The sequence below is a fragment of the Pseudomassariella vexata genome (assembly GCF_002105095.1).
Source record: "Pseudomassariella vexata strain CBS 129021 chromosome Unknown BCR38scaffold_16, whole genome shotgun sequence".
Classification (NCBI taxonomy): domain Eukaryota; kingdom Fungi; phylum Ascomycota; class Sordariomycetes; order Amphisphaeriales; family Pseudomassariaceae; genus Pseudomassariella; species Pseudomassariella vexata.
Genome location: NW_024467971.1, coordinates 356,124 through 373,680, shown reverse-complemented (window position 1 = coordinate 373,680; position 17,557 = coordinate 356,124). Strand labels below are relative to the sequence as shown.

The 17,557-nt window shown below is 51.0% G+C and overlaps 4 protein-coding genes across 4 annotated transcripts; 3 read left to right on the top strand and 1 right to left on the bottom strand.

The window, feature by feature from the left end:
- Nucleotides 1-1,153: 1,153 nt before the first annotated feature.
- On the top strand, nucleotides 1,154-2,881 carry BCR38DRAFT_352843 (uncharacterized protein; the record flags this gene model as incomplete). Its single annotated transcript, XM_040856735.1, has 6 exons — nucleotides 1,154-1,280; nucleotides 1,340-1,528; nucleotides 1,582-1,624; nucleotides 1,681-1,868; nucleotides 1,922-2,213; nucleotides 2,266-2,881. The coding sequence occupies 6 exons, from the start codon at nucleotides 1,154-1,156 to the stop codon at nucleotides 2,879-2,881; spliced, it is 1,455 nt and encodes a 484-aa protein (XP_040711402.1).
- Nucleotides 2,882-3,387: 506 nt separating this feature from the next.
- Nucleotides 3,388-4,285, top strand: BCR38DRAFT_413340 (kinase-like domain-containing protein; the record flags this gene model as incomplete). Its single annotated transcript, XM_040858825.1, has 2 exons — nucleotides 3,388-3,393; nucleotides 3,458-4,285. The coding sequence occupies 2 exons, from the start codon at nucleotides 3,388-3,390 to the stop codon at nucleotides 4,283-4,285; spliced, it is 834 nt and encodes a 277-aa protein (XP_040711401.1).
- Nucleotides 4,286-4,661: 376 nt separating this feature from the next.
- Nucleotides 4,662-6,651, bottom strand: BCR38DRAFT_447433 (uncharacterized protein). Its single transcript, XM_040861149.1, has 3 exons — nucleotides 6,000-6,651; nucleotides 5,009-5,932; nucleotides 4,662-4,948 (listed from the first exon to the last, which is right to left on the bottom strand). The coding sequence occupies exons 1-3, from the start codon at nucleotides 6,366-6,368 to the stop codon at nucleotides 4,832-4,834; spliced, it is 1,410 nt and encodes a 469-aa protein (XP_040711400.1). The 5' UTR covers nucleotides 6,369-6,651; the 3' UTR covers nucleotides 4,662-4,831.
- An 850-nt stretch (nucleotides 6,652-7,501) lies between these two features.
- Nucleotides 7,502-17,176, top strand: BCR38DRAFT_489400 (uncharacterized protein; the record flags this gene model as incomplete). Its single annotated transcript, XM_040864392.1, has 2 exons — nucleotides 7,502-13,977; nucleotides 14,026-17,176. The coding sequence occupies 2 exons, from the start codon at nucleotides 7,502-7,504 to the stop codon at nucleotides 17,174-17,176; spliced, it is 9,627 nt and encodes a 3,208-aa protein (XP_040711399.1).
- Nucleotides 17,177-17,557: the final 381 nt, after the last annotated feature.

Genomic DNA, 17,557 nt, shown 5'->3' with positions numbered 1-17,557 from the left:
ATGTCTCCAGAATGCAACCCCTCGGACAAGAAGGCCATGTCGGTACTTTCCGTCCGATGCAGAGCAAGGCAAGGCCCTGTCCCTTCTTGAAATCGTCTCGTCTGCATGCGCGACCTCAAAGGATGAATAGGTCCGGCGGCACTTGCCCAATGGAGCTCATGTCTCGGCCACGGGCAGCAAGGATAGCTCCTGGTCTCGCTGAATGGCTGCAGTTTACGAATTTTAGAATGCATCTGCTGCGAAAACTCATTCCATCCTTATTTTATTGTTCCGATCCCACCAGGGTGTTCAGTCTGTCCAGGCATTCCCTTACGATCGTCTTGTCAGAAGCGGATGCTCGGCGTGATCCTGTCCACCGGATCTGTGATCACTACCACGGCCAACTTTCTCAATTCAAAGGTAACAGGCGTGATACGAATTCAGACTCTGTGACCTATGACGGGATGTAAGATATGACGGCTGCCATTCTCGGACCTCCAGGTACAACTGCAGTATCTAACCCTGCCGATATTGTCACTGAAACCCCAAAGCCCACTACCACGTTTCCCTAGAACCAAGAGCATAATTCGTGGAAAGCATAAAGTATTCGGCCCGTCGCCGTTGCAATGGATAACCCTAGAGGCTGGAGGGGTTGGGGCAGAGTTGGAGCTTGGTGTTTGAGCGGGTCCTATTCCGGTTCCTAGCTGATGTATGAGATTCGAACTAGGGAATCTCGGCCGAGACTCTTGGCATGCAGCCAATTGAAATCCCCACGAGGTGGAACTCCCGCATACTTATGAACCGTTCCTGTTATCATCTAAAACCCCTATCACTTCTCACCTTGCTGGGGAGGATCCGAGCCAGGTACGTTTCGCCCAAGCCTGCCCAAGCCTGCCCAAGCCTGCCCAAGCCTGGACGCTCAATGTGACGATGACCTTCTGCCACAGTTGTCTGTTTTACATCTGATCTGAAAACAACCCCCGGGTTTCCCGGCTATCTCCTGCGGCATGGTGCAAGGGCGCAATATGTAAACCTGGACTGGCCCCTTGGTCCTAGCTTTGACAAGTTCGGTTCTTTTCGCCCTTGCAGTCTGTGTACCACTTATTCTCATCATTGGCACCTGAGAGCTTGCTCTCGCCCGCTGTTGGAAGCGAAAGGTGACCACTGAAGAAGCATGGTTCATCAACTTCCTGTGGGCGCCGAGGGGGCGGCGGCCCTGGCTCTCATATACGCCTCCGTCAGTTGGACATGTAGCAGCCTACTGCTGTGGCTGACTTGGGTTCACCAGGAGGGATGGTCATGTAAGATGGCCCTTGGTAGTGTACAGAAACGCAGTGCTTACACACAGCTATCTTCTCAGATATCGCCATGGTTTCGGCGTTTGCGATATTGAGCACTACGGCGTCGATTACCCAGCAGATACACGACATCATATTTTATCGAGATGTCATCACGGAGCAGTTCATGCGGAAGACGACGTTCTTAGAAAACCCGGAGCTTGCTATCGCCAATGGATCATTCGGGCTTGATTTGGTCCTTTACTACATACGTACGTGGCTTAACATCATGATATAGCGGCAAAGGGCTAACATAAATCAAAAGAGTACTACTCTTACAGCGTGCAAGCGATGCTCGTCATGTTTTGGTAGGTCAAGCCCTTGACCGTAATGCGGTAAGACCACGATCTAATATGACATCCAGGGCTGGGGAACTGGCACAATCGGTATACGGACTAGGCGCCAACTCGAGGATGAGACGGATTTGGCGCAATGTCAATACAGGTGGGAAGGCCGTGGCCGTGGTATTGCCCCTGATCACCATATTGCTCCTTCGAATACCCGCAATACAACATGTCTTCGTGGCATTCATCCTGATTGCTGATCTTCCACGTAAGCCGCAGTCATGTCTCCTACTCACGCGTGGTTCTGACCGAACCCCCTAGTCATGATCAGTCTAGCGATTGGTAGTTCGACCATGATCGCCATCTCATGTCGATACGTCCAATCCCGAAAGAGTTTCACTCGCTGGACGCCCCCTCAGAATAGCGACAGTGCCCTCAGCGAGGAGATGGGTACGATGCGAAGCGGGAATCTTCAGAGCAGTACTGTCATTAGTGGTACTTCCCACTCGGGGACGACCACAACCACGGGCCGCAAAAGACCGAGGAAAAGACCCAATGGACTCTACGATCGTTGGTTGATGGTTCGCTTTACGATTGCGTTTGTCATGCTTGCGTACGCTTCAGTTTATGCTGCCCCTATTCGGAACCCACTAACCTAATCGTAGCATCTTCGAGGTCACGAACACCCTATTCCAACTCCAATCTGTAAACAACAACAAAAAAGACACCCAGCTGGCGGAACCCGATTTGACCGTCGACCGGGCAAAAGTAACATTCTTTCTGTTCCTACCGGGAACTACAGCTGGTATCGCACTGTTCATCATATTCGGCACTACGGCAGGATGCAGGAAGAGCATGCAAGAGACCTTCATACCCAAGAAGTGGCGCACCCGCACCAGTAAATCAAAAAGTGGACGCAGCTTCTGGAGACCAGGGAGAAAAGATTCTGCCTTCCCACCGCAGACACAAGAACCCGACTTGTCAAACGAAGATGCGATAAGCGATATCACGAGGAGGAGCCATTACATCAAGAGCGAACACATGAAACCCTTGCCGCTACCGCCGTTATCGAGGCACAACAAGGACTTCGGCTCCAGAAACAGGGTGGAACGTCCATATATGGGAAATATGCGGACAGAATTAGGGGAAGATCCTGGCATTCAGTTGCGAGATATGCAATCTTGGGATAGTATACGCGAGGAGTACTACGAGCCCTTCCCGGATCAAAGTGATGACTCGGGTCCCATTTTGCCGATTATGAGGACTGAAAGAAGGGCTTGAGAAACCCAGCGGGAAGGCGTTGGGATTGAATGAGTGAAACTGATGAGATGAGCTATGATACCGGAAGGCTTGGGAACCGGGAACGTGGTATGTATGGACAAAACATTCTGGGGCTGAGCTCGAGTGTACGGGACATACATACGCCACACTACAGAAAGACTTGGGTAAAGGAGCTCGGGAATTCATTATACCCAGTGCGCGGTGAGTTTCTCCATGTGGTAGCATATTTGAGGTTCTAGACCAATTGATAAAACACTCCGAGAATTGCAAGAAAGCCTGAGTCCGAGATTCCCCGTCTTCTGGCATGGTGTGATTTTCCACCCGTGAAGTTCGTGGCAATAACCATCCACATTGCAAAATAAGTGAGGGGTGCGAGATATTGGTACAACATAGCGGAGCGGGGTCTTAACTTCAGATCATCGTACCTATCAGGGGCAAGGCTGGATTGGCGGTATGACGGCGAAAATTGAACTCCAGGCGCTTTCTTGTAGGTAAAACTAATAATCATGATTGTAAGTCCATCGTTGACTGACCTTAACATTGGCCCTTTCGACTTGCTCGATACTTAATGCTTAGTTTTCCGGACTACTTCAAAATATGGCGCCACAAGTGACTAGCTGGGATGAAGTAGCCAGGATGTCAGAGAAGACCGACCGGGAGACTGGTGGCTTCTGGTATACCATGTTCGCTGTCTTGGACGACGACGACGACGCCGTCTACTACGGGCAGCTGACTATCCCCCAAGTCGACATCACTCTCGAACAACTCACAGCTGCACTCAGCCCCCTACCCGACGAGATCCTGTACCCAGGATGGCCGACTTGCGACGTACAGCTCACTCAAGCTCCAGAAAATTTGCCTGCCGATATCTACATCAAACGGCCAGACGTGGAAATGTACAGCGTCTTCCGAGACCACAATGTCCTGCACCTCATCTCAGCCCAGCTACTTCAAGAAGCCAAAACCATGCAATTCCTCTCGCAACACACGCATCCCAACATCATCCGCTTCCACGGTTGCCGCGTCCGTCGTGGCCATATTACAGGTCTAATTTTCAACCGGCATCCGTACGACCTGAACGACCATCTCAAAAACAACATCGGCCCCGTTCTAAAGGAACCGTTCATGGAAGCGCTCGGGTCGGCAGTCAATCATCTGCACTCCCTCGGCTGGGCGCATAATGACCTGAATCCGACGAATATCATGGTCAATGCGAATGGGATGCCGGTATTGATTGATTTTGGATCTGCAATGCCGGTTGGGGAGAAGTTGGGGACTAGTCGGGGGAATGAGAAGTGGATTGAAGGGAGTATGGCGGATTATGATACTTCGGAGACGAGTCATGATGCTTTTGCACTGGAAAAGATCAGGGAGTGGTTGGAGGAGATGACTTTGAACAGATAGCTGCTGGTGTTTTGCATTGGGCGGGGTTTCAGACAGTTTGATTATGCTGATATTCGGGGATATAAAATGGTATGTACATAGCATGGGCTGTGTGGAAATCACGAAACTGCTTGTCTCCCGATGGTAATTTTCGAGATAGATGTTGTGCAAAGTGCGCAACGTCTATGGGAGCGACCTTATATTAGGTTTTCTTTGTGTGCGGTTTGGGAGATACGAAAAGGATCAGTCCTCCTCGCCGTCTCAAAGTCAAGATGCATGTCCGTAGGGTTACGGAAGGCAGTGATCAAGGACGGAAGTTGCAAAGATACCAAAGTGAACTGTATGTGTCGAGTTCATACCGGCCACCAGTGTTATACGACGACAGGCTCAGCTAAGATATGAGTTGATGTAGGAATTAATTATTTGAAGAATAAACATATAAGACCTACCTAAACGCCAAGATGTGGTCCCTGAATTATAACCTTACGGCCTGAAGGACATGCGATCATCTCTTCCAAATGTTAAAGGGAATTGTGATTATACCCTTCATTTATTCCCGCCGTCTATTCACTCGTCTTTCTTCTGTCCGTCCTTTCTCTCATCCTTCTCATGCTGCTTTTTGCTACCATCATCACCACCCTTGTCTTTTCCTTCATCCTCCTTCTCAGCCTCATTCTCATTTTGCTTCTCACCTTTATCCTCACCCTTCTTCTTATCCTTCTTCTCACCCTTCTTCTCATCCTTCTTCTCGTCCTTCTTCTCGTCCTTCTTCTCGTCATTCTTCACATCCTTCTTCTCATCCTTCTTCTCATCCTTCTTCTCATCCTTCTTCTCATCCTTCTTCTCATCCTTCTTCTCAACATTATCATCGTCTTTCTTCTTATCCGGCTTCTCACCGTCATCCTTCTCGCCCTTCTTTTCACTCGTCTCACCCTTACCGTTGTTCTTACCCTTTTTCTTCTCTTCATCCTCTGCTTTCTTCTTCTTTTCGGCCTCCTCGGCAGCCTTCTTATTCTTCGCAATCTCCTCATGTTCAGCCTTCTGCCACTTCTCCGTGTACGGCTCCTCGCCTTGCACATGCTGATGGAACTTAGATGCCTGGGCCAGTTCTGGCGCAGCATCACCCGCTTTTGCACGCCCGATCAAGCTGATCATAATGGACACACCGACGATGGCCGTCAGTACGAAGCGGTAGCTGCTGTACCAGTACGGAGCCCATCCCTTGGTCGAGGCGCGCGCGTCGGCGAAGTAGAGTCCCACGAAGGCGGCGAACTGCGACGTCAGGGCGTATTGCCAGGGCATGAACATGGTGGGCCAGGCCACCACAGACGCCAGGACTCCAATGCCGTAGCGAAACCGAGTGCGGTCCAGACTAGGCTTCTTCTCGGCATATTCTAAACCCCAGTGGATTGCGCCCAGGAAACTGATGATGACGGCTCCATATCCGAGCTGAATGGGCTCCACCACGCCTAGCCAATATCGTGCCGACTCATTGCTTATGAGGATACTGTTTAGGAAAGACGAGGTCGTCGGCCACTCGTGGTTGATTGCCCAGGACAGGTAGACGGTACTAGCGGAGGTTGCCAGATAGGGTAGAGTGCCCGCGAGACCGAGGAAGTAGGATTCCTTGGGAACGGTTGACAGGGCAAATGTTTCCTTGACAAGATTCTAAATGTAAAGAACAGTGTCAGTGACTTGGAAGCCATTGGTACGGGGCTCTTGTTGAACCACTCACTAAGTCATGAACAAGTCCGTCTTTCATCTCCGGCTCTGGCTGTTTTGTGTTGGGCTCCCAGGCATGTCGAACGCTAGATTCAGTTGAAACTGCTTCTGGATGCGATTCCAGCTTCTGTTCACCAAATTTCTTTTCCTCCTGCGGATCGGAGCCTGCTTGGATGTGGCCGGGGGTCTTGGTTGCATATTGCGACCGGCGAACAATCGGTCTCACGCACAATGATAGAGCTTTGCTAGGCAGTCTGGAATTGGTAGAGATTGTAATGTTTGCGGTTCGAAGTGAAAGCTGCCGTAACGGAGCAAGAGCAGCTCTCTGGGGGGCGATTGCTCTCGCGGAGCCTGTCCACAGAGCTCGCGTGCTTCGCAACATTTTTGAATGGGGTTCTCAAGCACTTCTGGCTGGCTGACGACGTAGGAGGGTATTAGACGAAGCGAAAATGGGTAGATTCTTCCCACATAAGTTGAACTTTCAGCTGACAATGCTCTCTCAGGCAGAGGGAGGGGTATTTGGAGGGGCAATATCTAAAGTTACACAGAATCTGGCAGAGGTATTTGAAACTTGTAGAACAGCTCTATATCAGATTATCAGCATCGTCACAAGCAGGGTTTAATTGTCACTATTGCATCAATCAACATGGAATCGATCGATTTGCAGTACCTGGAGCTTAAAGAGCTTCTCGGATCTGTCAATGACGTATTTGTTGGAGAAAGCGCCAAGAATTCCTCGTTACTTGATGCACACCCCCTTGAGTGTTGATTGTGCCCCGCTCTCGCACTTCGTCACTTCCTAGCTCGGAGGTTTGATAGAGGAGGTTTGTAGAAACACCCAAAGGAATGACTAGAGAAGTTTGCGGAAATCATATGAGTATTAACTGATTGGGGACAACTCATATCCTTCCAAAGAGCAGTTTACAACGCTGAAAGCCGGGTATTTCCTCTAGATGTCACTCACTTTTGTTCTCAACTATTTTCACCCTGATCCGTGCACGCAGTAACCCCCCGAGCTTAGCTCTCAGCTCTCAGCTCTGCCTTGATTACAGTCAACAATTGGCGTCATATACCTCTCATGCCCCCAACCAACATTAGTTGCCGAGCAGTCCAACCCGTGAGAGAGGACCTTGTCCAATCCATTTTTAGATGCAGGTCTGATGGAGGACCACACGGCTGCCTGACTGAAACACATATTTTCAATCCATACCGTTTGAGCCCAGCATTTGCATTGTTGCATCGCATCCGACGGTGCATTCAACAGCCCATTGTCAGGGGACCTACATTCACCACATTCCACAAGACTGTTAACCGTCCCTCAATCCAACCCGACCCGAACCGACCCGACCCGAACACATACCCTCGACCCTTTGAAATCCCATCAACGGAGGCTATCGCATGATTAACAGCGATCACGAACACCGAACAAACGCTGCCCTACTGCCCATGAAGCACATTACCCCGCCTTAATCCACCAGCTATTCCCGGCCCGGGTCACGGCTCACCATCGACAACATGTTGGAAGGCTTAGTTGCCGGTCTGTTGAACCGCTTCCTGGGCATGTATGTCAAGAACTTCGACCCTACCCAGTTGAAAGTTGGTATTTGGTCCGGCGATGTGAAGCTGCGCAATCTAGAGCTTCGCAAGGAGGCGTTGGATCAGTTGAAGCTGCCCATAAACGTCGTGGAGGGCCATTTGGGCGAGCTAACATTGGTGATACCCTGGTCCAACCTTCGTGGAGCACCCGTCAAGATCTTCATTGAGGATGTCTTCCTGCTTGCATCCCCGAAGGAAGAGGCGGCCTACAATGAAGAGGAGGAAGAACGCAGGAAACAGAGATTGAAGATGGAGAAGCTGGACTCTGCTGAGCTTTTAAAGGAACGCTCACAGGAAGGCCTCAGCCAGGAGGAACAGAAGAAGAGCCAGAGCTTTACAGAGAGCTTGGTCACTAAGATTGTCGACAATCTCCAGGTTACCGTCAAGAACATCCATGTACGCTACGAGGATGCGATATCGGCCCCGGGTCACCCCTTCTCTCTCGGTATTACGCTCGAGGAGTTCAGTGCAGTCAGTACCAACGGCGAGTGGAAACCCACGTTCATACAGAATTCGTCTAAGACAACACATAAACTTGCGACGTTGGGGGCCTTGGCTGTGTACTGGAACACGGACACTAAACTGCTGGGTCCTGGTCGCGAAGTACAACAGGACATCGATAATGCTCTTCCACACGACGAACTGATTTCAAAGTTCAAGGAGATGATTGGCAAGGGCGACAACGAGGCTACGGCAGATCACCAGTTTATATTACGACCTGTGAGCGGCCAAGCCAAGATCGAACTGGACAAGTCCGGCGACGTCCATGTACCCAAGTTCAAAGCCAGTCTGCTATTCGATGAGATCGGTGTGGTTCTCGATGACGATCAGTACCGCGATGCTTTGATGATGGTGGACCTGTTTCACTACTTCATTCGTCACCAGGAGTACAAAAAGTACCAACCGAAAGGTGTTACGCCAAAGGAAGATCCACGTGCGTGGCTGAGGTTTGCCGGCGATGCTGTATTGAAGAAGATCCATGATCGCAATCGTCGATGGACATGGGATTACTTCCGTGAACGTCGTGATGATCGTAAGCGGTATATTGAGTTGTTCAAAAAGAAGAAGGCCAACCAGCAGCTTGCGGCCCCTGAAACGGAGGAGATGAGCCAGCTCGAATGGAAGACCGAGTACGAAGACCTCCGCTTCTGGAGGTCCTTGGCTCGCAACCAGTTGAAGAAGGAAAATGCGGAGGCTTTGAGGAACGCACCTAAACAGGAGCAACAGCAAGGATGGCTCTCGTGGGCGTGGGGTTCTAAGCCATCTCAGCCGGCTGACTCCACGGAGAACACCCAAATAACTGAGGAACAACGTCAAGAGTTGTACGAGGCAATTGACTGGGATGAAAAGGCGGCTCTGGCGGATGCGGTAGATGTTCCACGGGATGCGGTGAAGATGGAACTCGCCGCGACTCTCAGCACCGGCAGCTTCACCCTCAGGCAAAGTCCGCATGGGTCCAAAACCGACCTACTGAGCCTGCACTTCGACTTGTTCAAAGCAAGGGGCCTCAGGCGAACCGATTCGGTTCTGGCAGATATCAGTCTTGGCGGTTTCCGAGTCAACGATGGCACAACGCCCGACTCTCTGTTTCAAGAGATCGTCAGAGTCAAGGATGCGCCAGAAGTTGATACGCGGAACAGACTTTCCCTCGTTGACCTGGAGAAGACAGATACGGCTGAACAAGAGACCTTCTTTGATCTACAGGTCGAACAGAACCCTCTGGATGGCCAGGGTGACTTCGGTGTGACAGCTAAGCTGAAGCCTTTGGAGATCGTGTGGAACCCAAATTTCGTCGTGGGTATCGTGGATTTCTTCAAACCTCCAGAACGGCACATGGAGTCCATCAATGCCTTGATGGAGTCAGCGGGCGCCACGGTCGAAGGACTGAGGCAGCAGACAAGAGCTGGTCTTCAATTCGCATTAGAGGAGCACAAGTCGATCAACGCAAAGCTCGATCTTCAAGCCCCCCTTATTATCATTCCCCAGAGTATCAGTACCGAACGGTCGACTTGTCTTATCCTCGACGCTGGTCACATTAGTGTAAACAGCGAACTGGTTGACAAGGGGACCCTGAAGCAGATCCAGGACAAGCAATCTGTTTCGAACGAGGATATCGAGCAGCTGGAGTCTCTCATGTATGATCGATTCCTCGTCAAATTGACATCCACCCAGCTCCTGATCGGTCCTTCGATTGAAGACACCAAGTCTCAGCTAGTTGAGAAAGATGAATCGCGCATGTACCACGTGGTTGAACAGATCAACTTGGACTTCGTGGTTGCCTTATCTATCCTTCCAAAGGCACCCAACATATCCAAAGTGAAGATAGTCGGGCACATGCCAGTGCTGCACGCAGCAGTGTCAGACACGAAGTACAAGAGCCTCATGAAACTCATCGACGTCGCGATTCCAAAGTTTGGGGATGAGCCCCAGCAAAGTAAGGGTAAGGAACCACAGCAGCAGCCTAAGAGACCCCGCTTGTCTAGCAGCGCATCTAACCATTCACGCAATGCACATCGTCGGAGATCATCTGCAGCGTTCCCCTTCCTCACTCAACAGACTGCTGCCATACTTGAGGATGAACTCGAAGACGACGATGATGACTTTGAGGATGCTCAGGACGGAAACACGAACCAGCAACTCAAGATGCAGCAAAAGACATTTGAATTCAAATTCTCTGTGGATAAGCTGCAAGGCTCTCTGTATAAAAGCGATCCGGATGGCAAGAAGCCAGACGCGCTGCTGGTGGAACTGGTCGCCGAGCATTTTGACCTCGAATTCTTCATCAGACCATTTGACATGTCCGCTGTGGTGTCTCTGGGCTCTGTGACGGTAGACGACTTTGTGGATAACCCTCCTGCAGAATTCAAGGCGATTGTCTCCTCTGGAGATATAGAAGATCATAGGGAACAGCGAGAACTCGTCAAAGTGACCTTCGTGAAGGTGAAGAAGGAATCACCAGAGTTCATGCCTAAGTACAACGGTATCGAGACTAACATCGATGCCGCGGTCTCCACCATCAACTTGATTGTCACGCGAAAGACCTTGCTGACATTACTGGACTTCATTCTTGTCACGTTCACTAACAATGACAATTCGAATACTCAGCAGCAGAAGAGCATTGCAGACGTGGAGGATGATGAGGATGATGGAGACGAGGACGCGGTCAAAATTGTCGAACCACCACAACCGCCGCCTCAGAACGAATCAGGGTCTATTCGTGTCAAGGTCGACCTCAAGAGTATCCGGTTGATCTTAAACAACGATGGCATCCGTCTGGCCACCTTGTCGTTCAACCACGCTGACGTCGGCATCTTTTTGTCTGGGAAGACAATGCGAATTGGCACGAAGCTGGGAGATTTGAGTCTGGTCGATGATGTAAACGTCGGGGCATCAGAGGAATCCAGCTTCCGTCAGCTTGTCACAATTCAAGGCCACGAGCTTGCCGACTTCCGCTACGAAACTTTCGACCCGGCTAACGAGAAGGCATATCCTGGATATGACTCTTCAGTCTACCTGCGCGCTGGCTCTATCAAGGTTAACTTCCTTGAGGAGCCGTTCAGAAAGATTATTGAGTTCTTGGTCAAGTTCGGTAAGATGCAGGCGATTTACAATGCTGCACGTCAAGCAGCTGCAAATCAGGCACAGCAACTTCAGCAAAGCACCAGCCGTTTCAAATTCGATGTCATCGTCAACACCCCCATCATTGTCTTCCCAGGGGCTGTCACGCCAGACCGACCCAGACGTGATCTTGTGACGGCCTACCTCGGTGAGATATATGCTCAGAATAAGTTCGCGCCTCTGGATGACTCCGAGAACTCTGCCATCGCGATGAAGCTGTCTGCGGGTATCCGAAACATTCGGCTCACATCTCTCTTCCACTATGCAGACAACCAGTCGGAGGAGCTCGAGATGATCGACCATGTTGATCTTGGGTTCAACATCACATACGCCGAGCATCAGAAAGGCTGGAAGCGTCCAGATATGGAAATTGAAGGCAGCATGACGGACATTAATCTCAAGATCACCCAATATCAAGTCAAATCACTGCTTGAAATCTCTCGCTCTGTACCGGCCGCATTTACTACAGATGCCGAAGCTAGTGGCGAAGAAGCCGAACGGGACGTGGACGAAGGCACCCTTCGAAGAGCGAAGACGATGTCATCAACCACTACCGGCGCAGAAAATCCACTGATCGATCTCGGCCCTGAACTAGGGTCTCGAGAAGACACTTGGACTAAACTGGATCTCGTCTTCACTGTGCATAAGATCGGTCTGGAGTTGATCAATGCCACAGACGGCAAGCCCGTGGGCAATATTGAGAACGCGAGTCTGTCACAGTTCTCCCTGGATGACAGCAAACTGAAGACTCGAATGCTCGCGGACGGGTCTCTTGAAGCCGAATTCGTCATCCACTCATTTACTATCCACGACAGCCGGAGAAGGGATGCCAATAAATTCCGAAGAATCATGGCCTCGTCCAATAAGAATGTTCAGCAGTTCATGGCCTCAGTCTCAATGTCTGCGGGACACGAGCGAAACCTGATTGGGGTTGTTGCCATCGACAGTCCGAGGGTCATTTTTGCTTTGGATTACGTTTTTGCCATACAAACCTTCATTTCAACTAGTTTGCAGGTTGAAGAACCGGTCGTTGTGGAGGAAAGCCCCGCCGAAACTCCTGAAGGTTCAGAAACCGAGTCCAGGCAAGTTTCCTGGTCCGGCGCATCGAACCAACAACTACAAGGAGGGTATGGGTCAGAGGAACCTAAGAAGCCAGAGTCCAAGATGAGCATTGCATTCCGTGTTAATGTCGTCGAAGCCCAGGTGATCTTAATCGCCAACCCGCTTGTCTCCAACTCTGAAGCCATCGTGCTGGGCACCAAACAGGTATTGCTGTCGCAACAGCATGCTTTGACATTCCAGGTCTCCCAAGTCGGCATGTTCCTTTGCCGCATGGATAGATTTGAAGAATCTCGACTGCGCATTCTAGACGACTTTTCCATCCAGATGTCCATGGACAGCTCGCAACCCAGTTTGACTAACATTCATGTCGACATTGACCCCCTGATTCTGCGGTTGTCACTCCGCGATATCCTGCTTGTGCTTCAAGTCATCAGCAAGGCCTCGGAGCTCTCTGAAAAGGAGCCCGAGGATCAACTTAAGGCAAGTGCTTCTGATGTGAAGGCAAAGCAGCTTCGAGGTGATGGCATGAAGCAGCGGTCAGCTAGTGGTCGTGGGCAGTCTACGATAGGGAGGACGAAAGGCACTGCCGGGACCATGACAACCAAGACCCGCAAAATTTCGCAGGGCCAGCATGGTCAGCAAGTTCACGACGTCAACAAAGGCCCCGTTCGCCATGAAGAGCTCACTGCCACCATTGAAGGCATTCGCGTCGTGCTCATCGGAGACTTGCATGAACTTCCGATTCTGGATCTAAGCATCAAGAACTTTACCGCATCAGCTGCCGACTGGTCTAGTAGCTTGAAGGCCGAGACGGCAATCGATATGTACATCAATGTCTACAACTTCGCCAAGTCAGCTTGGGAACCCTTACTAGAACCATGGCAAGTTGGTCTTGGTGTTGCGAAAGCACCAGACACTGGAATGCTTTCGGTCGACCTTCAGTCACGAAAGAAATTCGAAGTGACCGTCACCACCGCGACGATTGCACTTGCATCCAAATCATTCGACTTTTTGACGGGCGATGAAGATGTTCTTGGCAAGCCTCGTGAGACACTATCGCCATACAAGATCAGGAACTACACGGGATTCAACGTGGTGGTGCAGGCTAGAAATCAGAGCAACACGGAGAACATCACTCTCAAGCTCGAGGATGGTGAAGAGGCACCGTGGAGCTTTGAGCATTGGGAGAAGATGCGCGAGAATATCATGTCCGAGAGCAATACTGCCAATAGCGTGGGTGTGCAAATTGAAGGCAGTGGTTTCGACACGGTTAAGAACATTCGCCTCAATCGTGAAGGCGAGTTCCTCTACAGTTTGCGACCGAAGACCGACAATACACTACACCGGCTGCTCGTCGAGGTCAGCTTAGGTAGCGACAACATTAAATACGTGACGCTTCGATCACCCTTAGTTGTGGAGAACCAAACCCAAATACCGGTTGAGCTTGGTGTCTATGATGCACAGGAGGGGCATTTGCTCAAGATCGAGAAGATTGCGCCAGGCGAGAGCCGGCCTGCACCCGTTGCGGCTTGTTATGTCAAGTCCTTACTTGTGCGACCAGACTCTGGATTCGGCTATGCTTGGTCTTCAGAGCATCTGTGGTGGAAAGACCTGCTGAAACGCCCTACACGCACGCTGGTCTGCAAGGGCGAGAGTAGTGATCCGTTCTACTTTCAGATGAGCACAACCTTTGATCAAGGTCACTTCTTGAGCGGGTAAGATGACCAGCCTTCCATCCATCAACATTGCTAACAGACAACCAGGAAATATCCTTACATGAAGATTAAGCTCTCACCGCCCATCGTTCTTGAGAATCTTCTACCATACGACTTCAAGTACCGTATCTACGACAAGAATACCAAGAAAGACTGGTCGAACTTCCTCCGCAAAGGTGGTGTTAGTCCCGTTCACGTCGTGGAGTTGTCCCACCTGTTGCTCATGAGCATCGACATGCAAGACACAGTGTTCAAACCCAGCGAGTTTGCCATCATCAATCCTGGCGGGCAAGAAGACTTCAGAAAAGAGCACAAACTGGTGTGCAAGGACGAAGAAGGCCTTTCGTTAAGTCTTCGACTTCACTATTACAAGGTCCCCAACGGCGGCGGTGCTTTCAAGGTCACGGTCTACAGTCCCTATGTGATCTTGAACAAGACGGGGTTGGACATCACTGTCCGTGGCAAGCAGTTCCTTCAACAGGCCAGACGAGCAGCAGGTCAATCGCCACTTGTCGACAATTCGGATCGAGCCAGACCCAAGGCCCTCCCATTCATGTTCTCATATGGCAATGACGATCAACGAAATCGCGCTCTGCTCAAGGTCGGGGATTCGGAGTGGAGCAAGGCCCAGAGTTTCGACGCCATTGGAAGTACCACGGATGTTGTTCTCCAAGCAACTACCACGAACGCTGAAATCCACGTCGGCATTACTGTCGAGGCAGGTGAGGGCAAGTACAAGATGACCAAGGTGGTAACTCTAGCTCCCAGATTTGTGATCAAGAACAAGATGGGAGAGGAGATCAATGTGAGAGCCCCAGGTTCGTCCAACGTCATGACGTTGCAGCCTGGTGCTTTGCAGCCCCTGCACTTTATCCAGAAAGCACACACCAAACAGCTAGCCCTGTGCTATGGAGGTGTCAACAACCAATGGACCTCGCCGTTCAACATTTCGGACATAGGAACAACACATATCAAAATCGCCAAGGCCGGCCAACGACAACGACTTGTTCGCGTGGAGGTCCTAATGGAGGATGCGACCATTTTCCTGCATCTGAGCCACGAAAAGAAGGCTTGGCCATTCTCGATGCGCAACGAGAGTGATACCGAGTTCACCTTCTACCAGGCCAACCCGAATGTCGATGACGATGGAGTTGAGGATCGGTCGGGCTTCAAGGCCATCAAATACCGACTGCCGCCCCGAAGCATCATGCCGTACGCTTGGGATTATCCGGCTGCCAAGTTCAGAGAAGTCGTCATTAGTGCGTATGGCAAGGAGAGACATGTCAAATTGGCCGAGATCGGAAACCTGATACCCATGAAGTTTGTGAGCGGCTCCGGCACGCAAAAGATCATCGATATCAACGTTGCGGCCGATGGACCTACACAGACTCTGATTTTATCCAATTTCAAGCCGAGCAAGAGTCTCTACATTCAGCGGACCGGGACCGGTTTGAGTACAAGTAGTACGAGCGGGTTCGAAGTGAAGAATCAAGAGACCGGAACTACCATCGCTGCACAACTGAAGCTCTCCGGGATTGGCATCTCGCTCATCAACTCGCAACTCCGCGAGCTGGCGTATATCACTTTCAGGGATGTCCAACTGAAGTACACCGAGTCGCCGATATATCAGACGATCAGTACCTCCATTAAATGGATCCAAATTGACAACCAGCTGTATGGTGGTCTGTTCCCCATGGTTCTCTACCCCAGTGTGGTGCCTGCAAAGGCGCAAGAGATCGAAATGCACCCATCACTGCATGCCATGGTCACCCGCGTAAAGGACGATAGTTACGGTGTGTTGTACGTCAAGTATGCTACTCTTCTACTGCAGCAGATGACAATCGAACTGGACGAGGACTTCATCTATGCCGTTCTGGACTTCTCCAAGGTTCCTGGCGCATCCTGGACTGAGACACAGGAGGGCACGCTCTGCGATGAAAGCCTTGACATCCCCGAGCCGAAACAGCAACAACAGGGCCAAGACATCTACTTCGAGGTGCTCAACATTCAGCCCATGCAGATCGACTTGTCGTTCATGCGCACTGAACGGGTCAACGTCGAAGACAAGACATCCTCTCGCAATCCAATCATGTTTTTCATCAACGTCATGACGATGGCCATTGGCAACATCAACGATGCACCGATTCGACTAAATGCTCTACTACTCGAGAACGCCCGCGTTTCGGTGCCCGTGCTTATCCAGAACATGTCCAACCACTACAGTCAAGAGGTCATCTACCAAATTCACAAGATCATCGGCAGCGCTGACTTTCTCGGTAACCCCGTTGGTCTGTTCAACAACATCAGCAGCGGCATCACCGATGTCTTTTACGAGCCCTACCAAGGTCTCATCATGTCGGACAGGCCCGAGGATCTCGGTCTCGGGATTGCCAAGGGAGCAGCTAGCTTCGTCAAGAAGTCGGTGTACGGTTTCTCCGACTCCTTCTCCAAGTTCACGGGAAGTATCAGCAAGGGTTTGGCCGCGGCGACCCTTGACAAGCAGTTTCAGGATCGCCGCCGCATAACCCGGTCTCGTAACCGACCCAAGCACGCCTTGTACGGCGTCACAGCCGGGGCCAACTCGTTTTTCACCTCTGTCGCATCGGGTGTTGGAGGGACATTCAAAAAGCCTCTCGAGGGCGCCGAACAGGAAGGAGCAGCCGGGTTCTTCAAAGGTGTCGGCAAAGGCGCGCTCGGCTTCGTTACCAAGCCCGTGGTAGGCGTCTTCGACCTCGCGTCGAACGTCTCGGAAGGCATCCGCAATACGACGACCGTCTTCGACGGGTCCGAACTGGACCGCGTGCGACTAACTCGCTTCATCCCTTCAGACGGCATCGTACGGCCCTATAACCAGCGTGAGGCACTCGGCCAATTCTGGCTGAAGCAGGTTGACAATGGCAAGTACTTCAACGAAGAGTACATTGCGCACCTAGAGCTGCCCCGCGAGGACATGGTGGTCATGGTTACGTATAGCCGCATCTTGCTTATTAGGAGTCGGAGGCTGACAACGGAGTGGGATGTCCCGTTGAAGGACGTGCAGACGATTGCGAAAGAGAGGACGGGGATTAGTATAGTGCTCAGGGGAGGAACAAATGGGCCGTTTGTGCCGGTGGGAGAGGAGAGTGGGAGGAAGTTTATTTATAAAATGGTTGCGATTGCGGTGGAGGAGTTTAATCGGAGGTTTAGGGGTTTAGAGTAGGGTTTGATGGATGGGAGATTGAGACAAGGTGGTTTGTTTTAGTGAGGAAATTGACGCTGAGCATACGACGCGCATGCGAGATGATGAACACGAAAAACGTTGGGCTTTGAAGACGGACGATAATGGCCATCTCTTCTAAACATAATACCTTCATTTCTTATGCTAATGGATGGCTGTATTTACGTGAAGCACGCAGTGAGTGAGTCCATGGTTAAAAATGGACAGATGTTCTGTACTGTGGGCATAGCATGCTGCTGATTACTTGAGCTTCTGGTCCGGCATGTCGCCGGGACTTTTACAGCAGCACTGCTCTCACCTCTATAGAAATCGCGGTGACGATCATCATTATGGAGCTTGCTTACTTGCTTACTTACTTGGACC